Raw genomic sequence first — 24,475 nt, forward strand, 5'->3', positions numbered from 1 at the left:
TCTACAGATTACTTAGATTACAGGTTATTTATTATATCTGATTATGATACAGAGTACGGCAACACATCAAATTATTTTTATGGGATATAATAAAACTACTAGTCTTTGTAGTAACGATTGAAATTATTTTTAAAAAATACAGTCAAAAAATCAGATCTTTATAATGCCATAACAAATGAACAAATAAATGAAAATGCAAAAATTCAAACGCTAACATATTTTTTTATTTTTTGTTTACAAATTTATGTAATTAAAAACATATGCTGCCATTTAAAAAAACCAAAAATCACCCGTTTTGGCTTATAAGGATTGGTGATAAAAATGTTAAAAATATTGAAAAATGTAGTAAAATATGTACCTAAAAGTTAAGGGGAAAAAATTCTCACCATTTTCATATTTTCAGAGAAAACGAGTGTCTCTCGTTAGTTGGATCACCCTGTACAGTACTAGAATATAACAATATTGTACGGTAAATTTTTTTTTGTACTTTTTGCAGTGTTCAATGTTAAACGAAACACCTATAGCCTGTTATGTTGGCCTAAAAAAAAACCAGTACAGCGGGGTAGCGGCATAGTGGGGACGGAGCATGATGAGGTCGGGCCATAGCGGGAACGGGGAGGTGACAACAACAGCGATTTTACTATTAGAAGTAAACACATTTCCAAATGTCAAATGCGTCAATCGTCGTCTTAGATAGAGCTTTCTGTTTGAAAACGAATGTAACTCTTCGTGTATAATATTGAAATTTTTTTTTTGTACTGCATTTGACACGAAAAATTTCAAGCTGGTAAAATGTTCTATAGCGTGTCGAGGGATCTTTTATTTTTATTGACCATAGTCCAACTAGCTTCGCATTCGCACCAGGTTAGGCCGAATACAACATACAATGAACAAATGATCAACAGACTAAATGCACTTCTAAAACATGGCGGATGGGGTCTGCTCAATCATGTGGAAGTCAAATGTCACGGTAAATCAAGCGTTAATTCTTCTTTTTCGGGAATTGAGCTGTTTATAGCCCCCGAAGATCTCAATCAATCGGAAAAAAAATCGAAAACAATAATCAAACAAAACATGGAAAAAAAATACTCCATGGCCAATAAGCTGTTGGGATGCGTGTACGCGAATGCTGTGTATGAATTTATACATTTGACTAAGAGCATTATGGACAGATGTGAATTTGAGGTACAACGCGCATATCTAAGAGCATATTTCCAAGAATATCGCTACAAAGAAAGACTTGCAGCAGGTGAGGTAATCAGTGAGCCTTTTCAAGTACTGCCTGGTAACTATTGGCAATCGTGTATACTATTCAACACCCTTTTAAAACAATTCGAAAACAGCAAACGGATGTTTGATTACATGTGGTTTGCGTTGAATTATTTGTCAGAACCGTTGAAAAAAATGACAGCACATCATATGGTCCGTAGTCAAATACAAACACTCCAGACTAGCTTGATTACGATTCGAGATGTAAAGACCACACTACAGTATGAATACCCCGAGAACACCGATGTAAATATTAAAAAATATTTTAAACTTCTGAAAAGATGTTTAAACCGCCAAGTAAAAAATGTTTTGTTACGTTTTTTGGAGAAATACTGCATACTACCAAAAGATCCTGATGCTTGTGATCTTAATCAAAGTTCAATGGATACTGATGATTTTGACCCTGATCAAAGTTCTTCAATGGATGCTGATGCTTTAGATTCTACTCAAAGTTCTTTACTGGATGATGAAGCGGTAGAAGAAGATGAAACAGCCGACCAGCCCTTTGAGGAAAGTGAACATTCTGAGGTCATATTGCAGATCGAAAAACACGTGGAAAAGGTCGTAAAAGAATACTTTTTAGATTTAGGGTTTCAATTAGTTGAAATTCCTGATTAATCATTTGTAAACAAATAATGTTTAACAAACCCTTTTTTTTGCTTTTAAATTAAAGCTGGATATTATATATTAAAACATTTTTTCTGACTTAATTTATACTAATTTATAATTTTTCTTGTACTGTTATTTATGTTGCTAATAAATTGTTTTTTGTGTGGGCATTTTTATATATTTATTATTTATTATGCTTTGGTATTTTAATATAATTATTTATTAAATCAAGAAAAACGTATCGGATGTACCCTACGTGTTTGAGGGTAACTAGGCTCTACTATGACATTGTGATCGATAGACATAATATGATGTGTTTGAAGGTCTTCTTTTACAAGCAAATATTATGTAATTAGGTATAACCACCGAAGTGTCTAATAGGTTGTTTGTCACTGACAAAAACTTACTACATGAACATACTGTATGATAACACGGTTTGATAATATTTAGTGTATAATTGTAATAATTGCATAATTGTAAAAGTTCAGTTTATTTTTATCAAAATCTCCTTCACCATATGGTGTGGAATTATTTGTATGTATATCCCAGTTTTATGCATAGTTTCAGGACTATAACACAATATACGATTTTCTTCACGGTCTACATTCAAGTTTTTTTTTATTAAGAAAAAACCGCCAAAAAATGGGAGGGGAAAACTACACTATGATAACAGTAAACAGGTATCTAAAAACAGTTTCATTATACACATTTGAAGTGCGAAGCCTTTATCGTAAGAATGTATATTACAAGTTGGTATACGCATTACTAGCGTTTGTATTAATTTTTAATAAATAAGAAATAAAATATTTATTACTCGGATATAAAAAAAAATTGATTGCTTTAATATACCAAAAAATATACTTTAGCTGTTGTAAAACCAAATTATTGTTATAAGCTTTAATCTTAACCCATTGATCTGTCCAATTATTAGCGCATTCTTGTAAGGATATGTTTTTTCTGTTGCGATGATTAAGAATTTCATCAAATAGTTCTAAATTTAAAGATTCTAAAACAAAAACAAAAATTGAATTTAAGTATAAATAATATAAGTTATTAAAGGGGCATGGTGTGATGCAGTGGCCATCTCTGTTGTTTTAATCAACTGCTTTTAAAAACATTGCGTTTTATATGATGTATAAGCTGAAGTTAAACATTTTCATTAATTGTTTTTGACCCATGCCCAAGTCGAAAATAAGAAACAGGCCTTTTAGCCGATAACAATTCATTAATTTAGGTTTTGGATACAACGTTTGGCTTCAACGACTAAATCTGTGTTATACAAACAGCGTAATCCTATTGTATGCTCCACTAAAATATTATTTGTTTACAAATAAACAACAGTTGTATTATTTATTTTTGAATCAAATCTAAGTCGTAAAAAATAAACAGACTTTTAACTCGAAAATAACTTATATACTTTTGTATCCAAAACGTTTGGCTTCGATGACTAAATCTGTGAATTGTCTGCAATAATATTTATGATTTTCAGTATGAAAATACAAAGAGATATTTTGATGAGTAGGTTTGAATTAAAATTTTTTTATAATTTGCTGTTGTCGTTGTAATTGTTCTTATTCCCAAATGTTTCAAATACTAAAATATATCACTGGAAAATAACTCAATATATTATACTTCAACACTTAATTATCAAAATTAAATTTTTAATATAAGTTAGCAAGTGATTTCGAAGCATATTAGGGTGGGGAAGGCCTTCTCGAATTATTATAATTTAATGACGAATAAACATATTGTAAAACGACCGTTCGCTCGGTACTTTTGAAATGATTAAAATTTGGGATCCAATTGCACGAAATCAGCCACGAAGGGCTTGGTTCGTTTTTGCTCTAAACTTTCCACACAATTTAGTCATAAACAGTGTGATTTAACGGAGTTTATTTTATATTGCATACGGTGAAGTTAAAAAACTGCATATAATTACATAATATCATTATTCTCTGTACATGGTAATTAAAATCGGTCAAAAAGATGGTATTTTTTGTCATCAAACCAAAACCGTTTAATTTTAAACTCTTTACAACGACTATGTTTATGTTTATATGTTTATGGCCAGGTTACACCAAAGATATTTACCGGTTTCCACGACAGAACACAGTTTCTATGTGTTGTTCAATACATATAAATACTTGTAGTCTTCAAATTATTTTTATATATGTTATACATGGCTGTCGTTTGAAATAATCTGTCTGTCTTTTTTGAAATAATTGTGTTCATTTTTGACGTGGACATGTCTTATAAGCCAACCTATTTGTGCATGCGGTCGTTTGTGGGTGCATTGTTGTGCATCTTAAGACATTGGTCGAAACGGGCAAAGTCTTAATGTGGAAAACTGTACTCATAAAGTTCAACTTGTACACCGATTGCAATAATATTCAAGTGTGGTAAGTATACATTTGGGCCACCATCGTGGAATCCATAAGCCGGTAAGTGTGTTATAAACCAAATATTTTGGCACAAATAATTTCAATAATTACCATGACATATATTTTTGGGGTGTGTACACACAAAAGATATTCGCTGGTTTTCACGACAGTTGTTCGAGTAATTGTTCTATTCTGTTCTGTTCTGTCACATCTTATGTTATCAGATACTTGAGTGTGTATTGATTTGATTTAAAACCGTCGTGTAACGTGTTCAGTGTAAGTCTAATTTGTAATTTGTTCACCTAAAAGTTTTTTTTCTGGCTCGAAAACTTGTCTACTTGCAAAACTCAAACGATGTAAATTCAAATGCAAAATTGGATTGTGACAACGTTTTCAATAATTACTACAGATTTATAAACCAACGTTACAAGCAAGGCGGAATACATGTACGGTTTGAACCCATTTGTGGCATCGTGTTGTAAAGATTATAATAATGTAAGTGTACCTAGATACTTTTTAAAACAATTAAATTAGTCGGTCAAGTACAACAGCAGTGACCTATGCCAAAAGTATTAAGTATTTGATTCGTAAGTAGATATAGTGTGTGTCTACCACCAAATCAAATTATATTACCCAAAATAACTTACGGACAACTTACTTATATTTAACTTTACTTGACATACTTCTTAATTGTGTAATGGTAAAAAGTTGAAATGTATAAGGTAAGGGCAATATGGAATTCAGAATATATATATAATTTATAAAATACGAATAATACTTTTTTAAGTAATTTTAAATTAGCTTGGCAAAATAAGTAGCATACCGAGACGGTTGAAGAAAATTGAATTAAGTGGTCAATGCTCGAAAACAATGAAAAAAATTGATGTCATGACAATATAACTGGTGTTGATCAATTTTATTGTTTTCATTGAAGATGGTAAGTCAATTATTCATATAAAATCTAGGTGATCTTGACCAAAGAAATTTAATAGTAGCAACAGATAACCCGCAGACTTAACAAAAGTAAGTTTTTGTTGTTGTTTAAGCAAAAAGAGTATTAAAACTAATATAACAATTATTAGTTTCCAGAGGTAGGAACCTATGAAGTATGTAATGTTGATTAAGTAAATGTAAAATTCAACAAATGTACCGGTCAGACGTTTCATAGGTATTGTGTGGCTGAAATAAATTTGTTTTATCATATGTGTTTATACCTAATCGAATATCATTTAGTTTTCAATAGCCGTCCGAACAAATTTGGCTGACGGAAGACACGAAGAACGTCTAAACTTTGGAAAACTGTACTTACAAAGTTCAGATTACACGCCACACAAAACGTCAAAAAACGAAAAAAGGTGGCCAAAAATAGCTATTTTCAAAATTAGAAAATTTTATTTAAAAAAAAAAAGATTTGTTTGTATTTTTAAGTACACCAAATGCTATATATATATATATATATATATAGAATAATTATAATGATAGTAAAATTTCGATTAATAATGTATAGACGTAATATATTTAAGATAAGTTCATTGGTAAATAAGGTATAAATTGAGTAAACATCCTCGGTGCATAGAAATGTGATATATATATATATATATATATACAGGTTAGAATAGTTGATTCTTGATTATACTTCTGTTTGGGCCATGTATTTTTTAGTTCAGACGTACAATATTATTGATAAAACTCAAATAAATACCTATATGACATTTAAAACTTAAATATTTAGTATATTATGTTTATTCATAGAGTTAAGTCTAGTGAACATTACTAAATTAAATTTAGTTGCCCATGTTTGCTCCTTTTTTGATAACCGGTGATTGAAATTGTGCATACTTTGTTTTTGTTACATTTCTTTTATTGTGAAATAATATGCTTTAACCATGGTTTTATTACCTGAAATTCCGCGTGAAAATCTTTATGAATATATTTATATATATAATAAATAATAGTATTACACATAATATCTAGGGGGGGGGGGAATATTGCATTGAATTGTTTTAAAATTTAACAAAGATGATGACAACTGGACGAGGTGTTTAGCTACTTCATTTTTTTAATAGGTATTTATGTATTTGTTTATTTATTTATATTTACACATTTGTTTTATTTTATTGAAGTACTAATGATAGGTAAATCGTATATAATTGTAGATATTTTATTATAAATAGATTGAACGAGAGATTTCGTAAAGAAAATGGGGAGTGGCTGTGTTCAACTATACAATATTGATTTGAAACCAGGTAAGAATAATATTAAAATTGTTCTTTTTTTTAGATATCATTAAAACTCATTAAATTTGTTGAACATAACAGATAATACTGAATCTCGAAGTCGCGGTCGCCCAACTGTAACATTTGACGAAAGTAGTGAGCGTTCAAAACGACGAAAACGTCAACTTCTGTACAAATCTTCAAGTTTAAGTGAACTTAGTCAGACAACTTCATATGCATTAGGGAAACAAGACAATGAAGATATAGCTAAGTTAGTAAAAGAAGCAACAAACACTACTAAGTACACTTCATTGTATAAATGGGGCTTTGACGGTACATCAGGATTTACTAAGGAGAAATACATTTCAGACCAAATCAATAATCTTAGGTACTAAATTTGAATGTGAATTTGGTACCATTAATTTTGTTTTGCAATTGACTATAATTGATGGATAAGTATGTACAAAATATATTTTCAATTAAATTTTAAACAATTTATATTGTTATTTTTACTTTTATAGGTGTGCAATGTTATAACTGAATCTTCATCAATGGCGTGTACTTATGTACGTGGCGCTAAAATATCTCAAATGAATGGTTTATCTTTAATGCGAACAAAAAAAATATGATCAAAATGCATATCGGTAATATGAATTAATTAAATAGTGTTTTGAAAAAAAAATGTATAATATTTTTTAATTATGCATTATCCCCCTTACACGCTTATATCAGATTTTTTGAACGCTTATTACATATAGGTTATCATATGGACTTTAAATAATGGAAAGTAGGTATCTTCACTATTAAATAAAATAAACTATTGTAACATTTTAAATGTCTAACTGTTTTATGATATTTTTATTTTACGTTTTCGACCACGGTTGCAATAATATTCAAGTACGGATTGAACCCATTTGGATCATCATTAGTAAAATTTCTAATAATTTAAGTATACTTAGATACTTTTTAAAACAATTTAATTACTCGGTCAAGTACAGCAAGGTACCATATGCCACATTTATATTATATATTTTATTATTAAGTATTTAATTCGTAAGTAGATATAGTGTGTATCTACCACCAAGTCAATTATTGATATTAACCAAAATATAACTCTTGAAATTATTTTAGCTGTTTTGGGGGAAAAAATAAAAGAAGTGGTTTCCAGCAAGTAGCAACATATGACCCAGACTTGACAAAAGTAAATTATTATTGTTGTTGTTTAAGCAAAAAGCATATTTACTAACATAAAAATGTATAGTTTCCAGAGGTAGCAAACATGAAGTTTATGATCTTGATCAAGAAAATGTAATAGCAGCAACAGATAACCCAGACTTTCGGACAACTTACTTATATTTTACTTTACTTAACATACTTCTTAAGTAGGTAATGGTAAAAAATTGAAATGTATAAGGTAAGGCAATATGGAATTTAGAATATATATAAATATAATTTAGAAAATACGAATAATACTTTTTTAAGTAATTTAAAATTAGCTTGGCGAGCTGAGTAACTTAACCCAGACGTTCATGGCTCGAAAATAATGAAAAAAATTGATGTCATAACAATATATCTGGTGTTGATCCATTTCATTGTTCCCATTCAAGACGGTAAGTCAATTTTATATTCATATAAATGTCAAACGAATCGAACTGCAGAAATAAACCATTTTAAGTATCTAGGTGCCAACATAAGTAACATAAATCTCTCTCGAGATTAAATTGGGATCCAAATTGTTATGGAAGAAACTAAAAACGGTTATACAGACTGGTAGCAAGACCAGTGATAATGTGAAATGTGGCCTACAACCGGCCAAAAATGTAAAAACTTACCTTAAGAGAAATAACAGCTAAGGCGTTTAAGCAAAGAAAACAAGTAGGGACGAACAGAACATAGCCATGGTGTAGTGAAAGCTGTACTTGTCAAGTGACAAACTTACTGTAATTTTATTTCAGATTCGGATCGAACATGGTCGACACTGCAACAAAAATAGGTAGGTATAGCATATTGTGTTTATTTTAATTAAAATATTTATTTTCACAGCCGTGGACTAGGCCTGCTTAGAGACGTTTTGAGCGACAAACCGGACGTGGAAGTGAAACGTTTGGTTTTTCGGCAAAACTGTTCTAAAAGGGGACACCACGCCAAAAAAAAAACGAGCCTAGTACTCTACCTCAAAGGTGGTTTGGAAAAGAGTATAATATTATTATTGCACACAAATACACCAATCGTACAAGTACAATGTCTAACTCTGTAAGTTAGTCAGTCAGACATACCAGACGGGCATGCCCTATTCGTACAATAGATTTGTATTCAGATAAGGATTATATAAAAAAATCATTATGGGTGTACAGTTAATCTAACCAATACAATAACGGGTATACCAGTACATGTCACTTAATCAGTATGGTTGCTCTTGTTCTTCCAATTATAATAAAAAAAATGTCTTAGCTATAAAAAAAGAAATTTTAAGAGATTAGTATAAATTAAAAAAATATGTATACGTAAATATATTATAATTATTATTAGACATATTATTAAAATGTTTATTCAATGTAATTATAGTCAGTGTTTAATAAAAGTATACATTTAATTTATGTAAAATGATTTTTTTTGTTTTGAAGGAAAATGTAATTTTTTAACTAAAAATAAACTAAAATATTTATTACTAACTAGACCTAAAATATGGTATTTAATTTTTTCATAATGAATTTAGAAAAAAATTTTAATGGCAGTTGCATGTGGCTTTAATGTTTTATTGCCCAAATTTAAAAATACAAACTAATATCAACAATTTTTTATCGATTGCTATAATATAACACAAATTTATTTTAGCTGTTGCAAAAAAAACAATTATTATTATTATAAGCTTTAATCATAACCCAATTATCTTTCCATATATAATACCGCATTCTTGTTCGAATATCTTTTTTCTTTTGCAATGATATTTAAAAATTTCACCAAATGTTTCAGAATCTAAAGGTTCTAGAACAAAACAATAATTTGTAATTTAAATTTAACTAATTTATTATGTTATTATAAAAGCATGATGTGGTGCAATGGTCACCTCAGTTGTCTATGAAATAGTTTATTTTAGCAAAATGTATGCATATATCTGTTACTTTTTTTTTATTTACTGCTTTTAAATCATTCTCAACAAGACATTATTTTGCTAGAATTTGGTTTTTATTTTTTTAGCACTTCTTATAATAGCTTGGAAATTCGAAGGGTATACTAGTAGTATACCATCAGTTGACAGTGTTCTCGAATCAGATAAACTTTTTTTGGATTCCTATATGTGTCAATATATTTTAATTTCTACAGCGCTATATCATTTGATTATAAATATTAAAAAAAAGTTTTATATAATAAAATGAAAATATTTTTCAGAAATCTGCTAACTGATGTTAGCAGATTTAATCATAACAACCTAGAAATAATTGATTATGGTCAAAATGTAATATCACTTTTTTTAGGGAGTTTACCAAATATGTCGATAGTACTTTATCTGAAAAATATTCCATACAAATTAGGAACTAGATGAAAAATATGTACATTTTGTAGGTAGTTTCTCAAATTTGAAGGGGAAGACTTGAGTTTTTTAATTTTTGAAATAATGAACTCACTACAGTTGATATGTAATTCATTACATCAAAAAAGCTAAATCTGCCTCTGAATTTAACTCTAAAACATCTTCCTTGCCTTGGTTTCACGGTTTTAATCTTATACCACAATATATTATACTTATTTAGCCCGTCAAAGATTCGGTTATTCTTGATTTGTCTTTTCCCATTTAATATACTTATCTTTACTGTCATCAGCAATTCATACGATAACGCATTTGCATAATATATACATTTTTTAAATTAGATGACTCTAAAAGCAAAAAGCTTGCTATATTTGGTTGTAGCAAGTTTATTAAAGCAATTAAATTACAAAATAAAATAAAATAAAAGTAACAATTTTAGACTACCATAATACTGTTTATATACTTAACAGGTACAATGATTTTTATCTAGATTATCTAGAAAAGTTAATAAAGGAGTACTTATTGTACTACAGGAGTCAAGATAAATGTTTGACAATATTCATAATTTAATTCCAACGTTTCCTACAGTCCAACTGCCAAGAGATTTAGTCATTACTGGAAAATTTAGATCATTTACATGGAATAGCTATGGCTTAAAATCACTTAATCTGGTTTCATAAATTTATTTAAATTATCATTTATTTTAAAATATTAAAACAGTAATTATTTCCAAACTTGAACCCTATTTAAAAAAAAATACTAATTAAAATCCAACAACATTTGTATAGGAGTATAAAATTTATATTTCAATAATTATAAATCAATTGTACAACATATTTCTCGCCCCCTTATGAACATTTATTTTGATTCCTTGTCCACATAATAATATTTTAATCAATTTGTTTTGTTTTTAGATGTCCTTAGGGAAACTAAAAAGACAAACAGCAAATTTGTTTTCAAATATCTTGCACCGACTGCCACTTTTACAGCTTTTGACAGAACATAATTTTAAAAGTACATTTTGTTCTTAAAAATGCTATACTTATTGAAAAGTTTCTCTTTTTTTTGTCTATTTTTTAATTACCAATAAAATTATAGTCATTTTTCATTTTTCTTATAAATAAAAATAAAATTGCACAAAATGTTATTTTATTTGAAAAGGAACAGTGATTTTCGAGTCATAAAAGTCAGTGTAATTTGAAAAAATTGTATAATAACATTTTAAGAGTTTTTAAAAAATATATATATTATTAGGTATATTAAAAATTATTTAGTCGGTTATTACCGTCTTTCCTGTTCCCAATATTCTTTGTCTCTACGATCTTGTTCTATGTCTTCTCTTGTATCTTGATTATCGTTGCTGCTTTCCTCTGCTTAGCGCATTCTTCAACGGATAATCTTTTTGGCTGCATTAGTGTTTGAAAAGTTCACGAAATTCTATTAAATGTATCCAATCTAAATAACAACAATTTTTAATTTTAATACAAATATGTGCAATTTATTTTAGCTTTTAACTATTATTTGAGGCGCTAAGATGCCAAACCGATTAACTCAATGCGAATAATATCATGGTTGGATTACAAAAATGTTATAATCCAAGTTTGTTGAGTTTCATAACCTCTAATAGCTTTAAAACTATAGGATCATCTAACCTGATCATCAATCATTTCGGTTTCAGTTTTCTTTTCGGGCGCAGCTGAACTCAAAGCTTCAGGTAAGTTCGGTTTCATACCAATAGCCGCTAAGATGAAAATAATAACAAAATAGATAGTTTTAAAAACATTGTATTTTTTCAGTTATTACCATGTTATTTTGTACAAATAAAAAAAAATGATTTTCATGATAAATAAAATATACTCCATGTTTATATTAATATGTAATTCCGCACATACAATTGTATTTTTTTTTTTTTTATTAATGATTAACGGACAAACATGTTTAAAAATTATAAACCAAATATAGTCTAACCGGCGAAAAGTTTAAAGTATACAATTAAGTATTAGTATATTAAGTATCAGTATGAATTAGAATATTTATTTGTAGAATATAAATTTCTGTCTTACAAAAAGGTAAAGCCTTATGTACCACAATAATATATAACTACAGCAAGGAGTATAGTACCTATTGTGTTTTTACTTTTTCCATTGCCTCAGTGAAATGGAATGTAGTATGTTTATTGGTGTAAAATTCCTAGCTAATTTTTTAATAATTACAATTTTTTTTTAAATTTGAATGGTGAAAGCAACGATTTTATGTAAAGTATAACATTTAAAAATGTAATTTTTTGTAAAAAAAAAAACCGCCGTTTAACCAAAACCTATTAATAGTTCAATCGTGGATATTTATATTTAAAAAAAGTAATAATGAGAAACCAATTTGTCTAACTAAATAATTAAAAATAAATGTTAAAATGCAATACGGTTATTGTAGAAATCGCATTTTTCAAAAAAAATGTTTAAAAGGCTACGATTCTTTTGATTAATGTTCTAACCTTCAAAGTTCAATCAAATTCTATTTTACTAAAAAAAAATAGCCCAACAAGCATATCTAAACTAATGTGCAGGTTGCTATAAGAGATTCCAAAATCACTCCTACCTAAATACTTTTACCGAATTAGGGAAAAACTGTTACAATGACCTTAAAATATAATTTTATGATAAAAACCTATAAAATGATTCACTTACCATTTTTCCTCGAAGATTCTTTACTTCCGCTAGCGCCACACCTAAAAAGTAATCGTTTGTGTTTATTTTACATATACACCAAATGTAGGTTCGATTTCCATTTTTTTACAAACATTTCAAACCAGAAGTAATACTGTTAAAAAAATACTTACGAAGCATACGCTGCTATACTAAGTAAAAGAATAATCTCGATATTCATCATAATATTATCTAGGTATTAATACAGGTATACTATTCAACTGTTATAGTATACTGCTGTTTAACTCTACTGTAATATCACACTGTATGTTACTACAGTTTTTTTTCTTTCTTCAAATTACTACTTTTAAATCATTTTCAACTTGTAACATTATTTTGCTCGAATTTGGTTTAGTTACTAGTAGTGTACCATACGTTGACGGTATTCTCGAATCAGATATACTTCAATAGGATTTGTACACACAGATGTGTTAATATTATGTTATTGTGATTTCCAGTTCACGCTTAGGCAACAATTCGACAAACAATACTTTCATACTATCTAAATAGACATGTTTTGAAATACTTGTTTACCTTTGTTCAATTCGCAGTGTCACAATTGAGACACAAAATATTATATTTTCTGAAGACACTATTTTATAGCATTAGATATTAGGTTGAGAAGGAACCAAGTTAATATTTTACTTCTTTTTAATTCTTGAAAATAATAGTAGGTACTAAAAGTGCACAAATTCATTATTTCCAGAAAATTGAATGGCAGAGAATAATATCTGTACAAAATAATTTAGTTAAACATTTTTATTTTTTCCTCTTACTCCCAAATATAAAAAGAGATTTTTGTTATTGAGTAAAATTTAGTTAATATTTGTTAAAAAAATTACTACCATCCTTTTGGACAAGAGACAGACATAATAAATAATACATTACAATAAAAACATTATTTTACAAATCAATTACTCTAAATTAATCATATTTTATTCCTAAACAACTCGAAAGAAAAAACCAGTACAGTGTCTCAAATGTCTTGTTTTTGAGTTTAAAATCAAAACCGACTAAAATGTATTCAGGAAGGATTTAGTAAATTAAATATTAGTAGAGTTTATAGCTGAAAAGTAGAATGACTTCATAATTTTGAAGTATGCTCTGTTTACACCAAGCGGTTAGAATTCTAGTGAATACAATTATTTTAGATTTATTAAATAATATCAGTAAATCTAATAATTTATCAAAAATATTATTTTTGTTACAGACTATTTTAGAATTATTATACTGTACATACCACAAATGATTTATACATTAACTTATTAACAACAACAAAAATGGTTGTCTATTTAAATATTATATTCGATTATATAATATAATATGAGTGTTTAAAAGTTTAAAACAATATTTAAACATAGTATATTGTAGTTATTTTCAAGTATTTATTATACTCATAGGGTGAAAATCTACACTATTACTCAACCATACAGTGCGAGAAGTATGATAAATGACAAAAAACCACTTGCAATGTGGGGTTATCAAGTACTTTTATGGGTAAAAATATATTCTCTGTAGTAGATTCAGTTAAAAATATTTCCATTATTTTACACATATTGCCTACCATACATTAGTTGGCTTTATGGGATTAGCAAATTTTTATATCGCATAATATTAATTAACTCGGTGAATTACACCTTATATTATTCTTTAAACTATTTTTTATGAGCATATTTTAAGTTTTTATTTTATTTAAAGTATTTCTCTAAAAAAAACTTGCGTTTGTGTATAAATAAAAAGCAATAGGTAATTTCAATTCTCATGGCAACCGTTTTGTCAAAAAAGGCGGTAATAAATAATAATCCATGTAATTATGTATTTAGTCGTCAAGGCCAGTTTGCTTATTTATTTTTGTAGTACACGTCGTTTGTTTGTTTTGTAATTTTTGTGTTGTCTAAAATATTTGTTCTGTGTCTGTAAAATTTAACTCTTGCATATAAATATTAATTTAAATATTTATTTTGTGTTCTATTTGACTTGTCAATTGATTATCATCGAAAACAACTATGTCGCTAAGAGAAGTATCTTTTGTTCACGAAGTTGTCAAAGAAATTTGGACTGGAATGAACAAAGACCTAGGCTTTGCCGCCGCCAAGCCGGCCAACAAAGCCAAAGACGACGTTAGACGTTGGTTATTATTTGCTTACTTTTTGTTTTTACACATGTTTGAAAGTTATTGTCTAATCAATTGTTATTATGCATTGCGCTGTTTATTTTCTATTCATCGTTATTGGTATTACGTCCATAACGGTTATTTTTACACTTTGTTATACTCCCATCTTGTTGTCACCACGTTATACGTCCCAATGACGATCCTTTCCTCTTATTGCCCTAGGATAAGGGATTTTAAAACAATAACAATGGCGTTTAATTTCGTTCACTTATCGATGAATGTTTTTTGTTGTATATATTTCGCCGCTTTTGTCTATGTACTATTTATTACTTGTTTAATTATGGCTGTCATTACTTTGTCTCTCCTTAATTTTTTTACACTCTTATCGTATTGTACTCTGATAATTCCCATAACGGGTTTCATTGTCCGCCGGCTATATGTATGCACGGCCAATGTCACGGCCACGGCCACAGTCCAAGCCGCTATCAAGCTAAAACCAAAGACTACCGAAGCCCGCGAGGACGTTGCCAGTGGCCCATTCCAGGAACCGGTTTGGAAACCGAAGATGGCCCATTTCGGCCCATGGTGGACCCGGTCAAATTACCCGGACATTTTCTATGACAAAAAAAGATTTTCTTATTCAGGGTTTAAAAATACCCTTGTATATATTTTAATTGCATTCAACATAATATTGTTATTACTTTCTGTTAGTGATAATTTTGTATAATACTTTCATATTTCCTGTTTATTTATTGTTTCTAAATCGCTTATTACCATGTTATTCTGTGCAAATAAAAAAAAATAATTTTCATGATAATTAAAATATAATATATTCCATGTCTTTACATCAATTGTTATTAAATTGTAATAATTATAAGCCAAGTACAGTCTAACCGACAAACCGTTTAAATTATATAATTATTAAGTACATATAATTAATTATTAAACTAATATTACACACTGTTAACATTTTGGTGGAATTAATAAAAAAAGAAATATTACACGTTGTAAATTGTTGGTTTTTTTTTATACTTCAGTTAAGTAAGTTTATGTTAAAGTAAATAAAAATAGAACAAAGTGAATTTTAAACAGTTAACGAAAACGAAGCTATTAGAGATATCAACATAACCAACCTCTATTAATTCAAACGTGCATATTTATACTGAAAAAAAATAATAATAAATCAGTTTATCAAAATGATTTAAAATAGTCGTTAAATAAAATGCATTATGGTTATTGTAAAAATCACATTTTCAAAAGAAATTTTAAAAAATGTGTACTCCGAACCTTCTTTATATAAAATGCGATAGTATAATATTATATAAATATTTATAAATATTTTTTTTTCCTTTTATTCGTATCGGTATGAAATAAAAAATGAGTTATAATAATACACATAAAACTGCTTAATAAAGTCGATTATGCACCCAGATGTTTCGTAGACCATAAAGTTTTTTTATGTTCAACATATTCAATGTAATCAATTATGTGTTGTAAAATTGGTCTTGGGGCATCTAAAAATTTATAAATCCAGTCATGAATAATTTATACCTATTGAAAATATTATACGGTTTTACTTCTCTAAACAATTTTGTATTTACTTTCTTACACGAAACCGTATTAAAACACAGTTTAAGTGTTACTTTAAAAAAAACATATTTTGATGTGTTGATTTGTAAGCTTATTTAATCAGTTACCTGTTAGTCATACACCGAGGCACTAAATAAGAAATAGGTCCTAAAACAACATCTATAAAATAGACCTATAGTTATACTATTTGGTGTTTCCGATGTTAAAACAATTTTTATTATTATTATCTTTTGGGGGCCATTTATTTTTTTGCTCAAGCAATTTTACAATTGTAGGACAATTATATTAGCACAAAATTATATTTTAAGACTTATAGAATACATTCCATCAAAAAAATTATAAAATAATTATAAATTAATATAAAATATGTTTCAATAATTTAATGTGATATTTTTACAAGATTGGACACTCAAATTAATTGTCTTCATCATAGTTCAAAAATGGGAAGAGTATAATTTGTTTTTTTTTTTTTTTAAAACAGCTTCTCGCTTTTAAGTACCACCTGTGGATGGATCTTACAACAGCCAGGGCTACATCATAAAGACAAAAAACAAAAAACAAAACGACCACCCTTTATAGCCCAATAATTACTATAAAAGTCCGGTGTTCGTGCACAGTTATTATACTTCCAAGTCCGGAGCTCCATAAAAACGCCAAAAAACAATACGGCTTGAAAGATAAAAAAAGCAATTAAACAACCATCAGCGTTGACTTGGACATATTTTATGCTTCTGGATAAAGTTCAGTGATTTTTTCTAGTTAGCTGGTTTTATGTTTTTCCAGTGATTAAGAGCGAACGAAAATGTACAATGTTTTCCGGTGACGTCAGCATTACTTGGAAACGACTGTGGTGAAAAAAGATTTAGCTATCTTACAAGCACAATAGACTTGATGACACTTAATCGAAATGTTTGAAAACGCCACACGATGGCCTTCTACAAATGGACAATTCTCAAAGGATATTTAATTAACTCATTAACATTATTACCATCTAAAACTCTGGCCACCATCCGACTTAAAATTTTAAATCGAAACCCTTAGATTATTCCTTCCCGTGTCTAGAGGACAAACATTTCTAATAGGTACAGAAAATTCAGATTAGAATATATATACATTTGTTTGTAAAGCTCCACTTGAACTACCGTCCGATAATTTTGTAACCGTCTTCTAAAATTGATTTATATATTTAATATTCATTACTTAATAACGATATAGCAAAGGTGAAAATATTTTTAATTATTCATGACTTAAACCAAGCTTGGATTCACAAAGAACTAAACAAATGTATATGATGCGTTGGTATTCGTGAGAAAAAAGTGTAAAGATATAAAACTTTAAGGCGCTTAATTCGAACCTCTTTACCAAAAAATGTGGTCAGTATTTACGTAGATTTTAAGTAAGTATATCTTATTTGATAATTAATTTGTATACTAGTTATACTGTGATCAAGTCGGTCGACCATCTATTGAAAGAAAAGGAAATCAATTGGGAATCTCACAATGGCAACAAGAAATGTGTCATTTTGTCGTTGATTGTAAAAGTGAATTATCTCCTATTGTAATTGAATTAGTGTTCATTATCATTATCAGTGTTTTCTATTTTTTTATTTTATTGATTTCTGCGTTTATTGGAGTTGCTTCTCTTTTATCATGAAAGCATTGACTAAATGTGACTCCGTTAAGCCAAAAAATGTATATTTTACAAATTTCTAGTCACACCACTTTTTCAATAAACGACTCAAATATTGAATAATAAAAAATAGTAATCAAACTCTAATCTAAGTACGGGTCCAGACCCAAGCGCAAAACCGAAGACTGTTTTAACAACGTCCAAACGGATTATAAACAATATACAACCGCTTTTTGCGGTACAACAATGGCCGGCCCAATTAAATTTCGGACAAAGCTGAAGGTTTTTACGGTGAAGTGTTTGAGATGGCATTTTAAGGGTTTGTTTCTTTGTCGGCTAAGTAAACAAGGTGTTTAACACAAGAGCGGTCGACAATGGAAAAGGCAACACCGGTGAACTTTACAGAGGACATGTTTTCCTTAGAGAAACCCAAAAGCGGTAATAAAAAACCACCTCACTCGAGTGGTCCAAGCAATAATCGCAATAATAATAAAAAACCGGCTCGAGTGAGCCAATTTAGTGTACATTTTTGTCAACAAATTTTCAACAACCGCCCACAAATTTGTTGCAGAGAAATTAAACACTAAATCTTAAAACCATATTTTAGAGGGTAACTTTCTTATAAATCCAATGTAAATTAAAAATTGTAAGTTTTTACATAACATTAAAAGGGAGTTTTTAAATTTAATTTTAAATAATAACAAATTAAGACATATAGGTACATATAAAAATAGTATTGTAAGAAATAATGCGAATTCGGAAATTATTTAACTTTTATCATTGAAACTTTTTTTTTATAATTTGTTTTCATTTGTTAAAATGAATAAAACTTAAAAAAATAATGACTTAACACCCTAGATATTTTAAGACAACGATTTTGTCTTTCAAAATTCCAAGTATGTGTTAGCTGTTAACTAAAAATAATTGTAATTGCAGACTTATTAAAATGCATATTTAACTAATCTCACCCCAATATACACATATATATATATATATATATATATATATATATATATATATATATATATATAAATATGTATTGGATAAATGTACGATTATAATAGAGTATAATGTGATTTAATCAAAGCGATCGTTAACCGAAAAGACACTTTTTATTTCTCACCAGCAATTATCGTTTTATGATGTTTGAAAATCTACATTTACAAAATTATGAATAATGTACCACAGTTAGTATAAAAATATCGTCAGCCTTCACATCCTTTAAACTCTTTTTAAAACGCAAAACGTCAAAATATAAGATATAATCATCGATTAACAATGATAAATGAACGGAAAAAAATATAAACTTAATAAAATAAAGATGCATATATGCTTGCGAAATAGATTTTATTTTTGTCACCACTTATCGTGTGTCGAATTAACCTGTCAGACGAGATAAATGAACTTGAAAAAGGAGTAAAAGCTTTTTACAATAGTGTACAGTGCATTTGCGCCGGAAGAGGAGAGATATTTGTTAAATAATTTTGGAAGTTCAAAAAGAATATCATGCAACTAAAATTACCCAGAAGACATACATACATATACTGTCAGATATATTATACTATAAATTTTAGAAGTTTACTTGTATTATTTTCGATAGTAATATTGCCATTGTCGACTGTTCAATAACATTGTTTCACTTATATCTTCTTAGTTCTTGATCATTTCATTTTATAATATGCACGAAAATAGAACATGTGGACAATAAAACATAAGATTCCTATTTTCTGGGAAATTATAAAACTCATTATGCTTTAACATTCCAGTGTTAAAAGTAAAAAAATACAATGTTTAAAAACCACCCTTTATAGGCACAGTCCCTAGTTAATTAAAAAAACACAACATAACTAACTTGTTTTTTTTAATACCAATACTACTTTAAATAGTTATTATTAAATATTACTTTATGTTTGAAACTATCTGGATTCGGATGTATCTATCAAAGTTTAATCTTAAATCTGGAATACCTATCAAGTACATAATATAGTTTAGGATAAATGATCTATAACCAGTTTTTTTGTTCTCCTGTTTATAATAATAAGTTGACCGTTTGGGTTAAAACGCACAGACGTACTAAAATTGCATATACCGTACGCCGTTCAACTATTCCTTTTTCTTCTTCATTGACATAATATAAACCATTTAGGCCCCTCGCCGCAACCACCATTCCTCTCAATCTCTCCCTATTGATTGCTATTGTTTATTCTTAACATTTTAAGGTCTTTCTACACTTTATCCATCCATCTTTGTCTTGGGCGTCCTAGTGGTCTTTTACTTTTTGGGATCCATTTTACAACATCTTGGATCATTTGTTCTTGTTCCCTACATACATGACCTACACAGCTTATTCTTCTGCTTTTCATTATTGCTACTATATGTTACTTTCCTGGTATATTTCTGAATTTTGGAAAAACATAAAAAAAACAACCGAATGGGGAAAACAGCATTATTCACAGGTATACATAAATTATTAATTACCAACATCAGTGTTATTGTGTTGTGGCCTGTCTGTTTACATAGTATATTTTAGTATTTTATTATTATTATAATTTTAAAGCTATAACATTAAAATGGAGTCAAAGACCACTTTAATGTGAATGAATCTTTTAAAAAATAGAAAAAAAACAAATAATACCAAAATTTACCACATAAGAAATGTTCATCAATAACTTCCCATTGAACTGTGGAATGTTCATAACAAAAATTGATTAAAATATGATAACAAGATTGTGAGTTCATAAAAACGTTATAAAAATGAATCATACTCATTTTCACTACGCTAAAATTTGAAATAATAATATGAGAGTGTCGACAATTTTATTCGATTGTTTACTTCAGCAACATTATGCTAACAAAATAAATCAGTCAGAAGCTAGATTAAAAGAGGTAACATTTGAAACTAGAATGGTTATGTAGGTACACATTTAATTCGTTATTTGAATTAAGAATAACTTGCTGAAAATGTTGACTGGTCGAGTTATGACTCGTTGATTTTAAAGTTATTAGAATTTAAAATGTAGGGTGGGAGGTACTACACTAATTTTTAAAACTGTACTACACTCTATTCTTCTTAAATAATTAACTCTAATAATTTTAAAAGTACCAACTCAAAATTGGTTATCGACCAATCAACATTTTCAGCAAATTATTTCTAATTTAAAAAACTAATTATAAGTATACAGTGGTATTTTAATTTCAAAATTTATCCCACCCCCTCTAAATTTGGCTCCTGACTGAAAACGAAAACAAAAATTTTTAATTATTATTACCTATTTGATATAAATTTTAAATGTTTTGATAAGACCTCAGTGAGATAAGTTAAGTTTTATAAAGTTGTGATGTCATTGTATACACATTTTTTCATTAATAAGTTTTAACTTTTCACAATCTTTCTTATTCCATTCTTGACTGTTTATATCAACCCACAAAAAGCAACGATTGTCACACCAAAAACGCTGTGAAAATAAAAAATATATGTAAATGGATAGTTTTATACGTTTAAACCTAGTGGTATTACTAAAAATAATACTATAGGCAATTGAAACAAAAAAAAACTGGAATGTCATGAATAATTCCTATTATAATACATAAAAATAAATATTACTTGATAGTTATTATTTTTTTTTCACACAGCTTCTACAATTTTTCTTTTCTAAACAATTTGGAAATGCTGTTAGAACTATTACAGTACCATTTGGCACTTCATCATTGTTAAATGTCAGTCGATGGTGTTCATAAACTGTTGTTCGCTTTACAACTAAACAAATTTAATTATACAATAAAATAAGCCAAATTATTCCATTTAATAAAACCGTACTAACAGAATTTAGTTTTTTCTATTACATAGGGATCTGATAATCCTATTTTTATTGGATCACTAGAATCATCAATAGCTTTCAATGACATTGGTAAGTACTTATAAGCAAACACAATGGCCCATTATAATGTAGAGTGGTCTGGAATGTAAATTCTCCTGCTTTAGGCTTATTATGTAAAGTCACATTTTGCCAAGTAACTGTGAAAGCAGTTCCATTATCCATATAATAAATATTTGATTCGTCTGAAACACTAATATTAAAGTTGGCTTTCAAAGGAGCCACATATTGAGTAGCAGGTAACCATGAATAAACATAATCTCCAAAATATAAAAATCCCCCAGTATCAATTGTAATAGTATTTATTAGATGATCATAGAACAGAAACTGGAAAGTTAAATCAACCGTCTAAAAATAATTTAAACAGTAAAAATTACTATAAATAAAACATTTTTTTTAAAAATAAAAATAAAAATTAGTTACTGCTATATATACTCTACAATGAGAATTTGTCAACATATCATGTACATTTCCGTCTGGATTATTGTTTAGCTCTTTCCAAATTTTTTTGAATATATTGGAGTCATTTATAGTAGTACTATTATAGTATACATGAGAATCCTAGAAAATGCATTATAAAATAATTAGTGTATAAAAATATATTATAACGCCTATTAATTATTATAAATAATGTTATAATTATGATTTCATATGTAAATTTACTTAATATATTAATAATATACTTTTAAATTTGCTAAGACTAGAGTAAAAAATCACATTATAATAAAAAGTGAACCCTTTTAATAAAGTTATTATATAGTAATTAGAAAGGGGAAAAAATAGTATAAACCGCTAAATATTTTGTCAGGAAAACCCTCTTTAAATATGTAATAGCGTTTATAAGAAAAAGCAATTAATATATTATCTCTACTTTCAAAGAAACAACTTTGTTGTGGAACATATTCTGAAGTCTAATATACAACATATATTAGTTTATGATCTTATAATTAAAATTGTACACACTTACATTTTTAGTTCTGGTTATATTGTTTTTGATTAATGTTTCTTTAGTTTGAGGGAGTTCTACATCAACTTGTTGAGGTTGTCCTTAATATCAATTAAGTATTAGTTATTACAACTTAATTTATAAATTTACACAGCATAGTCTCACCAGAATAAGTACTCGTAATATTGCCAGTAATCCTGTTTACTGAAAATTCCTGTATAAGCGGCATTTTTGAGTCTTTCGTCACAACTGAAGTAGAAGTTGATAAATTTAACAAATCTATTTAATTTTACTACAAGAATAATTTACTAATCAATTGTAGCACATTTTTTTATAAAATGTCAATTACTTTGAAAACAGCTGAAAATTAACTACAATTTTAAACAATGTTAAACATCTTTAATTTTTACTAAAAGAAAAAGCATGAGCCCTGTTCAACAAAGTCCCTAATTATTATATCAGATATTTTATATTGTAAGTTTTTTTGTAATTTAAATTTGGTCCAATATTAGTGTGTGACACATACATTTCATAATATTTAACTCAATGAATTTAAAGTAAATTTTCAGCTGTTTTCAAAGTAATTGACATATTTAAAAAAATGTGATACAGTTGATTGCTAAATTGTTATTGTAGTAAAATTCTTTTTTACTATTTTTCAGAAAAACTTGTTTTGTATTTATTTGTTTTATTTTCTAATGTTTCAGCATAAGTTCGTTTCATACGTTCAATTGGTAATTCAAAGTGCATTTGATTATTATTTTTATCATGTAACGAGACCTTACAGAAAACTCTTAATATAGAAAAAATAACTTAGTACAAAAGATAACAATTTGAATCAGTCAAAGGTTACGTCCACTTTGTACACAGAACTATGAACAACCAATTTCGAGGTAAATAAAGATATTTCATATTTCCAGGTAGCCATATAACACTAACAAATTTAAATAGCCCACTGTAAAACATTACACATAGTAAATTATTGAAATAAATTCCTTCACCTTTTAAAACACTTATGATATATTAAAAAAAAAAATCGAAAAAAGCGACTGGGAACTAAACTGCATTCTTTCCGATAATATTATAATTAACAGGTGTATTACCTTCGTTTGTTGCGCTGAGGATAGTTAAAAAGATGAAGAAAAAACTTTTGGGCATCATTTTTATTACGAACTATAATAACGTGTTAATCGTGTAGAATTATACTTCTATTTGTACATTTTAATTAAATTAACGATAACTTGAGTAAAAGTCAAGAGAGCAATTGGGTTGCTATTAATAAAGCCACTAATAAAGCAATTGCTTCTCAAATGAACAAAACAACTGCTGGTCTAACAGTTTAGTGTAATAGTGATTAGTGGGTATTTACTATTTAAATATAGTTGAATTGATGTCGATCATGTAGATATATTATAACGTTATCGCTGTTGTCAAATCAATATTATAATTCAGCTAAATCTATGTAAAAATATTACATGCTCGACGACAGCTGAGGTGCAATTAACCGAAATGCCGGGAAAACGTTATCAATGCGTTATCATCAGTGCTTGCTTGTGAGAAAACAAAAAATGTACCGCAAACACACTTAATAGAATTTTATCAGCACCGTGTATCGT

At 28.1% G+C, this 24,475-nt stretch overlaps 2 protein-coding genes across 2 annotated transcripts in view; both read right to left on the reverse strand.

The window, feature by feature from the left end:
- LOC126837905 (uncharacterized) overlaps nucleotides 1-24,475 on the reverse strand; it is a 79,247-nt gene that overhangs the window by 8,306 nt on the left and 46,466 nt on the right. The window lies entirely within an intron of this gene.
- On the reverse strand, nucleotides 21,232-24,282 carry LOC126838759 (plexin domain-containing protein 1-like). Its single transcript, XM_050573438.1, is given in 8 exon segments — nucleotides 21,232-21,493; nucleotides 21,643-21,795; nucleotides 21,860-21,973; nucleotides 21,976-22,261; nucleotides 22,337-22,474; nucleotides 22,881-22,960; nucleotides 23,025-23,108; nucleotides 23,963-24,282. Coding segments are annotated over 7 exon segments (903 nt in total). The 5' UTR covers nucleotides 24,021-24,282; the 3' UTR covers nucleotides 21,232-21,493; nucleotides 21,643-21,652.

Source organism: Adelges cooleyi, unplaced genomic scaffold (genome assembly GCF_023614345.1).
Source record: "Adelges cooleyi isolate 19-005CV unplaced genomic scaffold, UGA_ACOO_1.1 ACOO_flye_CR_arks_rails_tigmint_CR_PRNA_30, whole genome shotgun sequence".
NCBI lineage: Eukaryota > Metazoa > Arthropoda > Insecta > Hemiptera > Adelgidae > Adelges > Adelges cooleyi.